Source organism: Mastigoproctus giganteus, chromosome 4 (assembly GCF_048544385.1).
Source record: "Mastigoproctus giganteus isolate SK-2022 chromosome 4, ASM4854438v1, whole genome shotgun sequence".
In the NCBI taxonomy this organism is placed as follows: domain Eukaryota; kingdom Metazoa; phylum Arthropoda; class Arachnida; order Uropygi; family Thelyphonidae; genus Mastigoproctus; species Mastigoproctus giganteus.
The window spans coordinates 41,866,901-41,884,138 of record NC_143578.1 but is presented as its reverse complement, the minus strand read 5'-3'; the positions used below and the strand labels follow the sequence as shown (position 1 = coordinate 41,884,138).

The window sequence follows — 17,238 nt, the reverse complement described above, 5'->3', positions numbered from 1 at the left end:
TATTTTGACCTGTAGATTTCTTAAATATAGTCTACAAAATAAAATGTTTAATAAAACAAACATTAACACCATTAGAAACTTAATGCATTTCGTAATCAATGTGCAATTGACACTAAACTTATGAGGAAACTCCACAAGTTCATAGAATGACAAGTTATTTCCTAAAACACTAAAAAAAAACCAGAAAGCCCTTCTCTGTGATAAGTCCACCCCTAAATATGCCCCAAAACAAAATTTTGAAAAGAGGAAGAAGTTACTAGGAACGAAGTCTGAAGAATGGGAAAAATTTCAAACCTTGTATCTTCAATGAGAGACACTGTAACAGTGGCTTTATGTGATGATTGGTGGCCTTGGTGGAAAAGAAAATTAAGATAGAATGCCTACTTCTGCTCCAGTCTGCTATATCTATAAAAGAGTGTGTCATGGGGCAATTTGCATGTTGTGCAGGCTGAAAAACCCAGAATAACTACCAAGGCAAAAAACCTACTCTTTCCACCTGGGAATGGTTAATCACTGCCCGAATTGAAGAGGAGGCCTTTAAGAGCTCTTCCAATCTCTGATGGGATTTAAACCCAGATCTATCCAAATGAGTAGCAGATGACAAAACCACTACTGTCATGGAAGATATCAGTTTGTGCAGTTTCCTTATTACATGCTTAACACTGTGATTGTGACTATATACTCATGATAATCCAACAAGTATCTCTCTCTGAACAACCACTTTGCCCAACGACTGGGCAACACAGAATTTTTTGGGTAGATGATGCGTTTCCAGACCAAGCTTTTATGACTGAACTGAAGATCAAAGCAGTGTATCCACATCTCACTTCCGGTTATGCATGAAAAAGACAGTTCCTAGGATTCAACCTAAATCTTCCAAAAAGTGTTCTGACAACTTTCTAAAGTAGGCTTTCTGATCATTAGTTAACATTTGTGGAACTCGTCATGCAGAAACCTTTCTTGGCTTTGCGTAACTCATTAATTTACTATAAGCACTTCCTTTACATATGCCAGTAGACTTGGCAATATATTTAGCACTCATTTGCCATTCTTTCATATATTTCTTCCATTATTGTTGTTTTTGAATAAGCAGCGATGCTGTTGGGTAATCTCACTCATTGTCACATGACCATTTCATGGTAAAATCTGCATACCACTTGTTAACAATAGACTTCTGTTGCAGAAAAGTCCTACAAATGCGAATACTTGGTAACAGCACAAAGTTTGGTTTTCTCTATTTTTCTACACATACAATTTCAAGATTGCCCAAATCAACAACCTCTTACAAAGTGCATAGTACATCTGCCTTCTGCTCAAGCACTTAGCTCTAAACCAAGTTCAGGTTTTTAGCAAGTCTGCTTTTAAACCACTGTGCATTGAAATTAAAATAAACTTTTGATCAATTAAAAAAAATTTAATATATACACAATTACAGTCTGTGTCAATATATAGAACAACCTAAAGTATTTGTGCAACATCTTTTTATACTACCAATAACATGATTTTCTAAATAACTTTTCAGCAATTTAAAAAATTACTGGATAATAATTTATGACATGGCCTGTCTATTAGCTCTTTGAAGTTGCAAAAATCAAACTCTTTATATACATTAGTGTAATGAAAACCCATACAGAGTGGGCTAACTCTTAACTGCACATCCAAAGACTAGCTTAGAAACTTCACTTTTTATTATTTTCTTTGATCACAATTTCCAGTGAGGCATTAGAACTATTACAAACTAGAGAATTCTTGAATTTGTACACCAACCTTATTGGTGGTGTGGGAAAATCTCTGTACAGAACAACTGATAAAACAAAAATAAGTGGTTATGGTGCAGAAAGGTGATGGAGAATGAGAGTGACAGAAATTTTGGTAACAAAGATTCCATTAAAAAATAAATGTGGTGGGATACTTTTTTTCCCCCAAGTTAAACATTAGGCATTTCTTATTTGAAAAATGTGAACTCACTTGGCTTAGAGGCCAGTTCAAATGATTGGCCTTTGTACTGGGTAAGCTGTGAAGACCAACAGGCACTACTCAAGGATAGTAAAAAAAATTTTTGTGAACAAAATTAAAATTAAAACAAAATTAAAATAAAAATTCCATTAAAAAAAAATAATAATAATAAATGTGAAGGGATACTTTTTCTCCCATGCATCTTCTCCCTAGATAAACATCAGATGTTTCTTAGAAAACACATACAGAATGATTATTACAAAGCAGTGGAGTCCCATATCTGCAATGAAAGGTTGGATTTACACGAAAAAAAATCTATACATATATACGTAACTCAAAAGAAAGAGACTAAAGTTTATAAAACATGTTGTACAACATAAAGCAAAAGTAACTGGCTGTAAGGAGAACAACACTAAACTGAAATTTAGTACATGATTTTTTTATGGACTTCTGTTTAGCAACGTGCTGGTCCATAAAACAATCAATTTCAGTTTAATGTTACTCTCCTTACAACCAGTTACTTGTGTTTTGTTGTACATTACCATAACGTGTGGCAGTATTGCTTTGTAATAATCATTCTGTACATATTTTCCAAGAAATGTCTGATGTTTAACTAGAAAGAAAGTAGTATCCCATAGCATCTATTTTTCTACTGGAATTTTTTGTTTACCAAAATTATGTTCCTGTTTATTTCAATACCTTCCTGCATTACTTTCTCTGCACGTGAAGATCATAACTCCTTATGTCTGTTTTACAAATTGTTCTGTACAGAGATTTTTGTTTAGATCAGGGGTAGGGATGGGTGGGCTCTGGCCCACGGGCCAACTCATGCCAGCAAGCACATGTAATCTAGCCCGTGGTCATTTTCAAAATATATATAATAGACGGCCCACCAAAAAAAATACATATCACGAAGTTATGTTTATTGTAATTTTTATTATATTTGCTGTTATTAAATTGTTTTTAACACTTTGATTGCACAATGTCTATGAATCATTTGAATTTATGCCATATGTCACGACTCAAGTAAGCAGCAACAGTGTTGTCAAGTGGTAAGCAGGCATAGACTTGCATGCAGTCAGTAGTGGTTCCCGAACTCTCCGGCTCTGCAGAATGTGATTGCAGTGCGTTTCAACTGCAAAGGTCAGCGAATAATTGATGGATAAAAGTAAATACAGGCATACCTCGGTTAACGTTACCTCTGATAACGTAGCTTCGATATAACGAAGTCCGCAATTTCAAGCCCCATTTAACATAAAAAAAAAATATTCCAGTTTAATCACCTGAAATCTAAACAAACTGAAGAAATTACGGAAACCTTTTGGGCTTCTCGTGGTTGGTTCGAGAAATTTAAAAAAACGGGCCAGGATTCATAGTGTAAAATTAATAGGAGAAGCTGCAAATAAGTTTCCAGAAAAACTAAAGGAAATAATTGAACGTGAAAATTTTCCACCAAATTTGGTGTTCAGTGTTGACGAAAGCGGTTTGTTCTGGAAACGGCTACCAACAAAAAGCTTCATTTCTATTGAAGAAAAATCAGCTGCTGGGTTCAAAACAGCCAAAGACCGTTTAACGTTACTCTTTGGATCAAATGCCTCTGGCGATTAAAAATTAAAATTGTTATTAGTTTACCATTCAGAAAATCCGAGGGCGTTAAAAGGTAACATAAAAATGAATTTACCTGTAATATGGAAAGCAAATAGAAAAGCGTGGGTTACCAAGGAGTTATTTACTGATTGGTTTGTTAACCACTTTTGTCCTGAAGTGAAACGGTATTGTCAAAAAAAAAACAACTTTGAAGAAAAAGCTCTTTTGTTGTTAGACAATGCTCCGGGACATCCTACTGATCTTAACACGTTGGACACATGCATTCCTGTCAAAGTTGTGTTTCTTCCAGCAAACACAACTTCCCTGATTCAACCATTGGATCAGGGAGTAATAGCATCATTTAAAGCTTATTATCTGCGTCGAACATTAAGCAGTTTAACTGAACTAGAGGATAAAGAGGAAATGACAGTTAAAACTTTTTGGAAACACTACACCATTAAAAACGCAATTGAAAACATTGATAGTTCTTGGAAAGAAGTCACTAAGAAATGCTTAAATGGAGTTTGGCGCAAAATATGGCCAGAAGTTGTACTAGAAGAAGAAAATAACATCCAAGAAATTAGAAATGAAGTTATCCAGATGGCTCAATCAATAGGTTTCGAAAATGTCGATGAAGAGGATGTTAGAAATTTATTGAATGCAGAAGATGACGGTTTTTCAGTGGAAGATTTAGAAAACCTTGTTAGCAACGAAGACAAAGATAATGAAGACGAAGTTAAAGAAGTTCCTGCCGAAAAAGTGTTAACAACCAAAGATTTAAAAAGGTGCTTAAATGACATTGAAAACGTTTTAAATTTTTTTAGTGAAAATGATCCTGATTTAGGAAGAAGTGTTATTGTTAAGCGATCAGTGTTAAATGCAATAACTCCTTATAGGCAATTGTTAAATGAAAGAGAAAAAAGCATAAGTAATCAACTTTAGACTCATATTTTAAAATGTGATTTCACTTTGTATGTAAGTTGACTGTTTATTTAATAAAACTTTTCTTCGTTCGAAAAAAAAGCTTTTCATTTTCTTTACGTAGGAACGTATCCCTATTCTGGCCATAGTATTTTTACCTCTGAAAACGAAGTTTCGCTTAACTAAGTAATTTCGTGGAACGCATCCTATTCGTTATTCGAGGTATGCCTGTAATTTGGAGAGGGTTTACCATTTTATTTTTACGAAGGGATTTATTAAAACCTGATATTTTGAAAAATTTGCAAAGATCTCAAAGAAAGATTCATCGATTTTGCCGATAAAGAGACACTCTGAAATATTTTCATCACCATTCAATATCACCACCTGATATTAACGAATTTGATTTTCATCACCATTCGATATTAACAAAATTCGGATAAATATCAAATGGAAATATTGGAAATGCAAGAAAAAACAGAACTGAAATTTTTGGAATTATATCAACATGAATTTTATAAAAATTTGAACCAAGAAGAATTTCCAAGGTGATAGATAATGCAAAGAAAATTCTGTCATTTTTCAAAGCACATACAGATGCAAACAATTTTTTTCAAAAATGACTTTATAAAATCCAAGTACAGATCCCAAATTTCTGATGTAAATTTAGAAAATACTCTGCGCATTGCTATGACAAATATTGATCCAGATATCGATTCACTGGTAAAAAAAAAAATAATAATAAACAGCATCAAATCTCTCATTAAATATTATAAAAATAAAATATTGCAATTTTTTTACAGCAATTGTATTGGTATTTTGTTTTTATTATTAATAAAATTGATTATATGTACGAGTATGTATATATATATATATATATATATATATTTTTTTTTTTTTTAATGTAAACCCCAAACACGAGAGGTATTGGAACCTATAGTAGTTAGTACCATGCTTCGGTTGAAGGTTGAAAAGACGAAAGAAGATATTTGTTGACATTAGACTTGAACTTCTGTAGACTGTAATTTTCAGGAAATATAAGTATGAAGGAAGGTTGTTCCAGAAAACGGCAGTTGAATGAATAACCGAGGAAGATGAAAAGTTGGTTCTGTGAGTTTGAAGATGGACAGCAAATGGATGTTGGCTGATGGTGGCACTTGTTCGGACTGTTTTGAAAGAGAGAGCGGGAATAATAGAAGTCAATTCAGAAGAACACTGCCCATGGACCCATGGAAGTATCTGTAGAAGAGGCATGCAGCAGAAACAGTACGTCTATGAGACAGCGAGTGGAGAGACTATGTTAGAGATGAATCATAAAATTAACCTAACTGCCCTCTTCTGAACGCAATCAAGAAGCCTGAGAGAGGTTTTTGGGGCACCACCCCAGATGTGGGAACAATATTCCATGGTAGGTTGGATTTGCGATTTGTAAAGAGTTTGGAAGAAAAGTAACGCTGAGAGCGAAAGAGAAAACCAAGTTTTTTAGATGCAGAGGAAGCAATATCTGTAATGTGCTTGTGCCAAGAGAGATTAGAATTCAGGGTAATCCCCAAAAGAGATATATCATTTTGCCTAGAAATCGGAGTGTCACCAAAGATAAGCATAGGAGCAGAAGAATCCTTTTTGCGAGATATGAGACAAGACTGTACAGATATGTACAGAGAAATAGAGTGGGCTAGTAAATCGGAATGTCTTATAATGGAGGATTTTAACTTCCCAGATATTGACTGGAACTTGTGGGTTGGGCACTCACACACTAGTCAGACTTTTGTGGATTTATTGGATGATTGTTTTCTGCAGCAGCATGTTAGAGAGGCAACCAGAGAAAGTAATACTCTTGATCTGGTTATCAGCAGTGATCATTCATGTATTAGGAATTTGCAGATAAAAGAACCACTAGGTGGAAGTGATCACATTGTACTGACGTGGGATTTACTTAAAGATTTAATTACCATCAGGGGTAAAGGAAAGGGTTTTTGCTTCCGTAAAGGCGAGTACAGTGGTCTCCGACAGTTTTTAAATTCTGTACAGTGGGATCAACTGACGATGTTATCAACAGTAAATTCTAAGTGGGAAGCATTCAAGGAATTAATCGTGGATGCTACTAAAAGGTTCATACCTATTAAGAAATATTGTTCAAGGTTTAGGCCTAAATGGTTGTCAAATGAACTAATGAGACTCGTAACAGAGAAGAAAAATGCATGGGATGCATATAAATTATCAAGCGACTCAGAAGCCTATGGCAGATATAAGTTAATCTGTAATCAGGTCACAAAGGAGGTTCGGCAGGCGAAGGCAGATTACGAGAAATCCTTGGCAAAAGATGCTAAGAAAAACAGCAAGGATTTCTTTACTTATATAAATTCTAAAAGGAAGGGGATGAATCTGATTGGTCCACTTGACATTGATGGTTCGACTGTTGATGATCCTGCTCAGATAGCAAACAAACTGAATGAGTATTTTGCATCTACATTCACACGTGAGGAATTATTAAGGTTTGAAAATGGCAGAAGGTTATCAAATTGTAGCAGGATACTTAATGATTTTGTAATAACTGAGAGCAAAGTGGAAGAGAAATTGCTGAAGTTAAACGTAAGAAAAGCACCTGGGGTGGATGGGATCTATCCAGTTATATTAAAGGAGGCGGCAAAGCAACTAAGCAAACCCTTAGCCATAATTATGAGAGCATCCTTGGACTCAGGGGAGGTTCCCACGGACTGGAGATGTCCAAATGTATCCCCAATTCACAAAGGGGGATCGAAGGGTGACACGAGTAATTACAGACCAGTTAGTTTAACTTCTGTTCCGGGTAAAATAATGGAGTCGCTGGTTAAAGATGCATTGCAGGATCATCTAGACAAGACTGCAGCAATAATTCAGACACAGCATGGGTTTGTTAAGGGAAAGTCTTGTCTGACAAATTTGATAGGATATTATGATGTGGTTACAAAGGAACTGGATGCAAAAATTAATTTTGATATCATATATTTGGATTTCAGAAAAGCTTTTGACACTGTTGCGCATGGAAGACTATTGTACAAATTGGAGCAGAATGGTATTAAGGGTAAGTTGCTACAATGGATAAAAGGACGGTTAAGTGCGAGAAGACAGAGGGTGGTAATCAATGGGTGCTGCTCTTCTTGGACTAATGTTATTAGTGGAGTCCCACAGGGTTCGGTGTTAGGTCCACTGTTGTTTTGTATATTTATCAATGATATTGATGAAGGTATATCACGCTTAATGTCGACAGTAATGGCAGTGTGCTACTGCAACAGGATCTAGATAATTTGGGCAGATGGGCTAAGAAGTGGCAACTGAAGTTTAACCTTGACAAATGCAAAGTACTGCATATGGGTAGAAGTAACCCCAGAGAAACGTACCAACTGTGTGGTACTACACTTAAGGTGGTAGAAAATGAAAAGGACATGGGAGTAATTGTGCAGGCAGATATGAAGTTTTCTGAGCAATGCAGACAGGCTGCCAGGGCAGGTCATGGGGTTTTGTCAATGATATATAGGAATTTTGCTAGCAGGGAAAAGGAGGTGATTATCCCTCTGTATAAGGCAATGGTCAGGCCATGCCTTGAGTACTGCGTACAGGTCTGGAGGCCTCATTTTAGGAAGGATGTAGATTTACTTGAGCGTGTACAGAGAAGGGCAACAAGATTGTTGAGGGGAATGAAGGGATCCTCTTATCAAGAGAGGCTTAAGTTCTGCAAATTGCAGTGGCTGGAGACTAGGCACCTGCGCGGTGGTCTGATTGAGGTGTATAAGGCCTTGAATGGGTTCAGCACGCTGAATTCTGATGGGATCCTTCCACTTGTTCAGATTACGAACCTAAGGGGGCATAAATTCAAATTAAGAAAAGACAGATGTAGAATAGATGTGCGGAAATTTGCCTTTAGCCAGCGGGTGGTTAATTGCTGGAACAAACTTCCATCTGTCGTTGTGGAAGTTGATAGGTTGAATAAATTTAAGGAGGAACTGGACAGGCATTTGGAGGGAATAGTGTGATTTTTTTTTTTTTTTTGGCTGATGCTGCATAAGCTCATACATTTGCTTTCTTGCATCACATGCCACTACTACTACTACTGAGTTTTAGAAGGATTGAAATCAACAAAGTTGTCTTTGCCCCTCTGGAGAATTACCTGGAGATCGGCATTTAAGGAATTGGTAGCAGATTTCCGAGAAGTTGAAGCTGATTGAGCAGGACAAGGTTTCTCAAAACGGAAAGTGGAATGCAATGTGCTATCATCGGTAAAACTATGGATAGGATTTCCAATCAATGGAAGAAGGACATTAATATACAAGAGGAAAAGAGTGAGAGAAAGAACTGAACCTTGGGGTACACCAGCATTAGTGGAGAAGTTAGAAGATAGAGAGCCATCTGCCATCACCCTCAGTGAGCAATCAGAGAGAAAACTGGATAACCAATTACAAAAAACAGTTCGCAAACCATAAGATGGAAGCTTGTTTAGAAGACCTTTATGCCAAACATGATTGAAAGCCTTTGAGATGTCAAGAGCAACTGCTTGTGTTTCACCGAACTTTTCCATTGAATTAGTCCCTAAATGGGTAACATAAGCCAGAATATCACCAGTGGATCAACACTGACGGAATCCATACTGGCGATCGTTGATCAGACGGAAGGTTTCTAGGTAGTTTAAGAGTTGGCGGTTAATTGATTTCTCCATTACTTTAGAAAGAGTAGAAGTAATTGCAATGGAACAATAATTGGATGGGAGGGATTTGTCACCTTTTTAGGAACTGGCTGGATATGAGCAAATTTCCAAGTAGAAGGAAAAACACCTTTGGAATAAGAAAGTGAAAAAAAAGGTGGCAAAGAACAGGAGTAAGTTCAGGAGCACAGGTTTTGAGAACAAGTGGAGAAATACCATCGGGACCTGGAGCTTTTTTAGCATCAAGATTCGTCAAAATCCTTCTGACATCCTTTTGACGGAAGACCATAGGGGGCATTGAATGGAGCGTGTTGGGAATGGTAGGAGGTGTTTTACCAAGATCATTCATATGTGAGTTGGAATAAAAATGGGATGCTAGCAGGTTAGCTTTATCCTTGGCAGAAGTGACAACAGCACCATCTGTTTTGGACAGAGGTCGGAGCAGAGATGGGCAAAAGTTGCGGCCAATAGCTTTGGCAAAAGACCAAAATTCTCAGCTACCATTAGGGCTAGAAGCAAGTTTTCTACTCTTAGCCTATTCAAACTCTAGTTTGGACTGATTAATAACTGCTTTACAGTTGTTGCGAGCTTTGGTGTAGGCAGAAAATGAAACTGAAGAATTAGAAAGAAGCCAATTATGGTATGCAACATTCTTCTCTTGAACAGCCTTAGCACATTTATTGGAAAACCAAGGTTTAGAAAAAGAACAAGATTTTAAAGTGGAGTGTGGGATAAAGGATTCCATTCCTGCAAGAATAATTTCACTGACATGATCTGAGCAAACGCTGACATCAGAAGTTTTGAAACAGTAATCCGACCAAGGAAAAGAAATCTCACAGGTCATCACATTTTGCATTCTTGTAATGCCAAACAATACAAGGTTGGGAATAGCCATGAGATAAAGGCTCCATTGGAGAAGAGACAATCACCAAGTTGTGATCTGAGGTGCCTAAAGGACCTCTCACTTTGACCGTGTACTTAGAAGGGTTGTTTGTGAGAAAAAGATCAAGGGTGTTGGCTGTATGGTTAGGATTGTCCAGTATTCCTGTAGGTAAATGAACAATCTGTGCAAGGTCATTAGTAATTGCAAGAGCCTCAGCATCTTGACCAGCTGGGTCAGTGTGACTAGAAAACAGAAGCCAGCTGGAGTTGTGACATTACCTCACTGTTAGGAAAGTTGGATTGGAGAAAAACAAGTTGCAAAGAGAGGAAGTCAAGGAGCTCCAAGTGATTAGTGGAATTGGGAGAACAGTAGAGACAACAGATGAATTTGACACAATGAGGTAGAGAGATTTTACGCCAGAGAAGATCGAAAAGAGGAGATTCATATTACCAAGTCTCTGACAGGGAATATCGGAACGGACATATGCACAAGTACCACCTTTGAGGCGAAAGGAATCATACAGCGAATAATTTGCACAACTGAGATGAGCAGTAGTTGAATCAACCAATAACTGAGATTCTGTCAGAAAAAGTACATGGGGTTTGGCAGACTGCAAGTGGAAATGAACATCGTTGAGATTAGAATTGAGACCACGTATATTTGTGAAATGAATTAGGAAGTGTTTGGGAGGTTTAGATCTTTTCGCAGATAAGCTTACTCTATTAGTTTGACAATTCGTGGTGTATTCAATGGTAAGAAAAAGTGGGTGGGACATGCTGTATGAAGTAATGAAATTTTTGGATATGGCGCACACATAGTAAGAATATACCCAGATCCTTGACATAACGTGGCCTCGACAATGCCTCCTGCATACACACTACTAGCAAGAGTATACACTAGCTCATAACCTCAAAAGTCATCAATCATACTGCATGATGGAAGAGATGGGGAAGAGCTGACTGGAACTTAGCTCTGGAGACTAAACATGGATTCCACCATTTCAAGCCTCCAATAAGCAAAGTGGTGGTATTGCACCGGTTGATGCATGTCATCTACCACCTAGTACTGCCTGGTAACACAGAGGGGCGGCATTCCTCCATGTGGTGTGGGTGCCACACCTCAACCCCTGCTTATGTTGGTTCACACCTGGGTAGTCACCCACCGTGTGCTTGTGCATGGAGGTATAACCTCCATGCACAAGGAGTAATTTACCATAACCTGAGTATTTACGGTAAAAAACATAAAACTGTTTATGACATTTTTTATTATACATTATTTATATAATGGTGTATAATGAATAATCCTAAAAATCGTGGTAAGCTTAAAAAAAAAAAAAAAAATTGGCCCACGAGAACCTCACATACATTTTATTTGGCCTGCCATTTAAAAAGGTTGCCCAGCCTTGGTTTAGATACATTTAGTTTTGAAGTAGAATTTCTTCTATGCTACCAATAAGGTTGAGGTAAAACTTCTTCAATTCAAAATTATCACATCACCTTTTGTGATGGTGATACTGTACAGATTATAAAGACACTATAAAGATAATCGCTTAAGATTCTTGCTCACCAAGCCACCTGGCAATGAGATTAAGTACACCACAGTATGTATATATGTTTCACCCCTAAACAAGTCAACAAGTTCTTGTGACCTAAGTGACCTTTTGTGACAGTGATAAAGCAAAGACAGCTGGTAAGTACTTACTTATTATTAACTTACATAAAATTAACCTTAAAACAAAATTCTTCGAATTAGATCTGAATTTGAGTTACTAAATATTTTTAGAAATTTAATTCTACTAGAATTTTTAAGAATTCCACAAAAATAATCCTTAGTTACTGCCTTTGCAGTTGCTGACAAGGTAAAAAAATACTACGAAATGTTTGACTCCATTACATACATATTTCCAAACAGGAAATAAACATAATTAAACCAATGCAGGTTTGATATGTTTCATTATGTCATGGTGAATAGCTATATCTATTTTTGAATTCCTTTCTACACAGTGCACATTGTCCTTATGCTCATTTGCTTGCAAAAGTCTGATAACACTGCATTACCCTAACTTGAAATTTTAAAATCACATCTATATATAGCACAGAAAGCAAATGTGTTTACGTTATCCAATTTTGACACTTTACTGAAGGACACTGTTAATTTTGCTTGCTCGCTTGCTCACTCACACAACAGTATGACGAAATTTTGTGTTCACATGTACTAAAGAACAACACTAAAACTTTGTGTTCCAAATTCCACTTACTTTATGTAACAGAGACTAACAACGCCTCTCAGCCAATCCATTAGCAAAAATAAACTGACATTTTCAGAACTTTTTTAAAGAAAATTCTGAATTTAATAGCAAAGACATATCTTTGCTGTTTTCTTTTTTGCCAAAAAAAGATGGGAAAATAACTATGTTGCTATGGCCAGACAGAGAATGGCCAAAACAAGTCAAAAAGACAAATTCTCCATTGTAAATTCAGATGGTTGGCAAATATGGCTAGTGGAATGATTTGCCATCTAGTTTTGCAGATAGGAAGAACTTGTAAAGATTTAAAGAGAAATTAGATAAATAATTGAAAAAAAAAAAGTACATAAATTATGAAATGAGAGAAAGATAAAGTTAAAAATTTTTTTTTCTCTCTCTTGGCAGCAGATGCTATATAAGCTATGCTTACTTGCATCATTCTGCCATTTCATTATTAATAATACCATGCTACATTGTTATACGGAAGTAAAGCTCCGTTGTCAGCAACAGATACCGAAAATGATCCTTACTATTCTAAACTATCCCCTACTCCAACTATTATAACCATTCTTGCACCATGATTTCTTGAATACTTGTTATTTATAAGGGCTTGGAGTTAAATAATTATACAGTATATTAAACTTTTCTATTACCTTATAGATATCTCTTGCTTTAGAATAATCAGGAGCCAATTTGAGCACTTTTTGGAAATAATTGAAGGCTTTTTCTATGTTATCTTCATAATACAAACAGAGTCCTCTAACATATAAGGCATCCACATTCATGGAATCTTGCAACAAAATATCACTGAAAATATAAAATTTTATTATTACAGAATACTACCACCCATATTTGAATCAGAATGGATTGAAAAAATAAAAAAATTTTACAGTGAAAACTTTTTTTGTCAATCAATATCTGGAAAGTCAAGTGAATTTTAAAAGTGAGTTTCCAGAAAATAGCATAATTCAGTTAAAATCTGAAAATGAACCAACTTTTATTCAAGGTATTGTCCTTTTTTTGAGAAAGCTTTGTAAATTATTGATAAGACAAATTAGCTGTTCCCGAGACAACAAGGATTGTGATGTACATGAAAAATGTGATAGTGTTTTCTGCTGACTTCAAAAAAAAAAAAAAAAAAAAACATAGATAAATAAAGGTCACTCCCAATGTTATCAAAAGACATTTTCTATAAACTGATACGAATTCTGTAATGTAGCATATTTTAAGCATGTTCCAGAGGCATTAAACTGAGGTTAAAAGAAAATTCTTGTGAATGATGGTTTCTCTGATTGAAGACAGTTTCAATTTTGAGCATCTGAAGAAAATTCTTATTATGTGCAACAAATAATAATAACAGTTACTGTACAACTGTGTGAAATGTAATCCTAAATATATGTGCACGTAACCAAGTCAGCATGGCTGATTGCTGAAAAAGGGTGATTAGCTTAAATGTGTGAATATTTTAAATGCTGTTCAAACCTGTACACTTATATATGAATTAGTAAATTAATAAGAGGAGTTTACCTCAATATAGTACGTGGAACACTTCCGTATGATACCCTCCAGAAATTAAAACGGAAAAAACGAAAAAATCGACAACTTACCGGTCCGTTAAAGTAAAATATAAATAATTAAATAATCAATTTAACACAATTCAAAATCAATTCAAAACAATTAAAATTCAAATTAACGCAATTTAAAAGAATAACGAAAATATTCAAAACGATCTTCGTTATTCGTTAACAATTCGTTATTCGTTAATTCGAAAATAACGTTAACTTCGTTAACGTTATTTTCGTTATTCTTTAAATTGCGTTAATTTGAATTTTAATTGTTTTGAATTGATTTTGAATTGTGTTAAATTGATTATTTAATTATTTATATTTTACTTTAATTATTTATATTTTACTTTAACGGACCGGTAAGTTGTCGATTTTTTCGTTTTTTCCGTTTTAATTTCTGGAGGGTATCATACGGAAGTGTTCCACGTACTATATTGAGGTAAACTCCTCTTATTAATTTACTAATATTATTATCAACGTAGAACATATTGAGTATTACAGCTCTGATTCATACTAACTTATATATGAATGAATATATTACTGATTCAGTATGTCAACATTTTATTACTATTACTTATTTAACAAAAATTCAGTCTACTTTTCAGGTTTATAACTTTGTATATCTGATTAATAGAAATAATAGTAGTACTTTCAATATATCAATAAATTGACTTCAATTTTTAAATCTATCCATTTCATCTTTCTAGTAAATTCATAAATTGTTGTCTCGCCTGAACTATAACTTGTATCTTCCTCACTATTATCAATTGGTATTATTAAAGGGTTGCACAACTTTTCCATCATGGCATCTCTTCTTCAATATTCTTCTTCCATATTAAATACATGAGCACAATATTTTTTTCAAGTTTCTTCACCAATTGAAGTAGCCTGTGAATAGTTAATTCTAACAATCTATCCATAGATATACCTCCAGTAATATTACAATTTCTAATATTTTTTTATATACGCCCATGCACATTATTCAATTGCATTAATACAGTAATACCCCGAATTTACGCGATAGGTGGGTCCGACGAAAATCGCGTAAGTCGGGGTACAACTTTGCATATAAATACATATAAATTTTGCTTAATTGGGACCAAGGACTAACAAAAACACTAGTTTAGAAGAAAAATATTAATAAAATTGCAGTTCTTTATACATATTAATACAAAATATGTATTAAAAAAACAAATGACTTACGTTAAAAAGTTATTTCGATGTCGATGGCTTCATAAAATCTAACAAATTCGTCTGACGACACAGCGCCTTCTTTTTTTCACGCAGAATTTCTTCGTAGCAAGCTAATAATTTTTTTATTCCTTGCTTTGTAGCTATAACGCGTTCTTCGTTGGAGTCTATGTTTTCTAAAATTTTTAAGCCCTTTACAATTGAGCCCTTTTCAATTTTCAACCTGTCAAGTTTGCAATTGTCATGTGCTTTTCGCCGTTGCTTCATTTAGGCCTGTAGCACGTGCAATATCACATGGTCTTTCATTTCGCTCAAAGCATTTCACAATTTCATATTTTTTCTCTATCGACAGAGGCGGACTGGCCATAAGCCTTACCGGGGAAACCCCGGTGGGCCGGTGTGATTTTGGCCATAAACCATAGTATGAGGCCACTATAAATTTTCCCGGGTAAGAATTTTTGACCCAGTCCGCCTCTGTTTATCGATAATTGCTTTTCTTTTTCTCTCTGAATCTGCAGTGTCTTCACCAGGACGCTTCCTTTTCACACCTTTTAATTAAGTATTTTACTCATTTTTAGGGAATAAAGCGCAATTACAAAACGAGGAGGCACGCTTGATACGCATAAACAAAGCTGCGCGCATGTAGCAACTGAATAAACAACACCATAAAGGCAGAGATACACTATTAACACCCCACATTTCTAGGGGTTACTACCATAAAACAATAAAAATCCAGTTGCGTTTCTGCTAGTGAAATCTGTTATAAACTGGTAGTAAACTCGATCTAATTGCATTTGCGATTATACCGATAGCTGGAATTGTGTTGGTTTTTACGTTATTATGGTGAAATGTGTTTTTCCCTTCACTGATATAAAAAACATAAAAGCAGCAAAGTTGACTTTTGTTCATCTTTCGCTCTCATTCTCCGCCGTCGCACCGTATATCGATAACATATGAAAAACGACCTTGAAGATAGTGGGCGGCAGCGTTGCCAAACGAAAAAATCAAGAACCACGTAACTCCGAGTTCGCGTAAGTCGGGGTAGCGTAAGTCGGGGTATTACTGTATTGCAATGGTATAACGGTAAACTTAAAACTAGAAATCTTTTTTGTTCAAGCATGGAATGAAATTTATATTTTATTTTGAAAATAGCATTTTGCCAAATTTAAAAGTTCAACTTCACTGCAAGCAATACTATTTCAGGAAAGCCAATCCGTTATTGCTTAATTCTCTGAATGATGAGTTAGGAGATTTGTTTAACTGTATGGAATTACAGGATGCATTGTCTATATTTACGATAGCCTTTTCAGGTAAATCAGGTAACAGTTTACCTGATGCCCATTTTTCAAAAATTTACGAATTCATCTGACTGTGATATAAGATATAATGCAACCCCTGTTGTTGTGTTTGCTTTGTACGCTAAATTGAATTAGGAATAAATCCCATTTCTCCAAATGCACAAAAAACAATAAGTATTTCCTGACTGATAGATGCTACATGTATTTTGACTGCTAAACAAGGCATCGTCTATTTTAAGTTGCATTATTTGTCCTTTAAAGTATAATTTAATTTTTTTCCACTAAAAGCTTCTTTTGCTTTGAGATTTTTTCCAAGAAAATCCAATTTCATGAAGAATTTTTCGAAGAAATTCTCTTTTAAAAGTAAAATTTATTTTCTCTTTCAGAACTAAAATTAATTTTGGTACTGCTGGAACTCTTCTCTTTTTGATCATACTTCATGTGGTTGGACAGTTCATTAGTATATTGTTATTTTTCATGTATTACTGACTGGTTTAAAATAAAGCCAAAATGCCTTTTTTGAATTTTAAGAGTCATTCTGAATTCTCATTTTTGTCTATTTGCCTGCTTTTTTTGTGACTTTTTAATGCCTAAACATCCACATTCTGGTTTTGACAATGGTAAAAGCGTCATGACTATTCATCATGCTACTGAAATAGCTCCATTTAAGATTAAGAACCTGAGGAGGCATAGATTCAAATTGAGGAAAGACAGTTATAGAATAGATGTGCGGAAGTTTTCCTTTAGCCAGGGGTTAGTTGATTGCTGGAATAGATTTCCATCTGTTGTTGTGGAAGTTGATAGCTTAAATAAATATGGCTGAACTAGACAAACATTTGGAGTGACTGGATGGGTGAAATGGGAAGTTTTTTTTTTGGGTGATGCAATATAAGCTTGCTTTCTTGCATCATATGCTT

The 17,238-nt window shown here is 35.2% G+C and overlaps 1 protein-coding gene across 1 annotated transcript in view; it reads right to left on the bottom strand.

Moving 5' to 3' along the window:
* Positions 1-17,238, bottom strand: part of LOC150086664 (dnaJ homolog subfamily C member 7-like) — a 136,041-nt gene that overhangs the window by 31,816 nt on the left and 86,987 nt on the right. Inside the window, exon 7 of the mRNA XM_090372669.1 lies at positions 12,921-13,074. Coding sequence (XP_090228795.1) covers positions 12,921-13,074 — 154 coding nt within the window. The remainder of the gene's footprint in view (positions 1-12,920; positions 13,075-17,238) is intronic.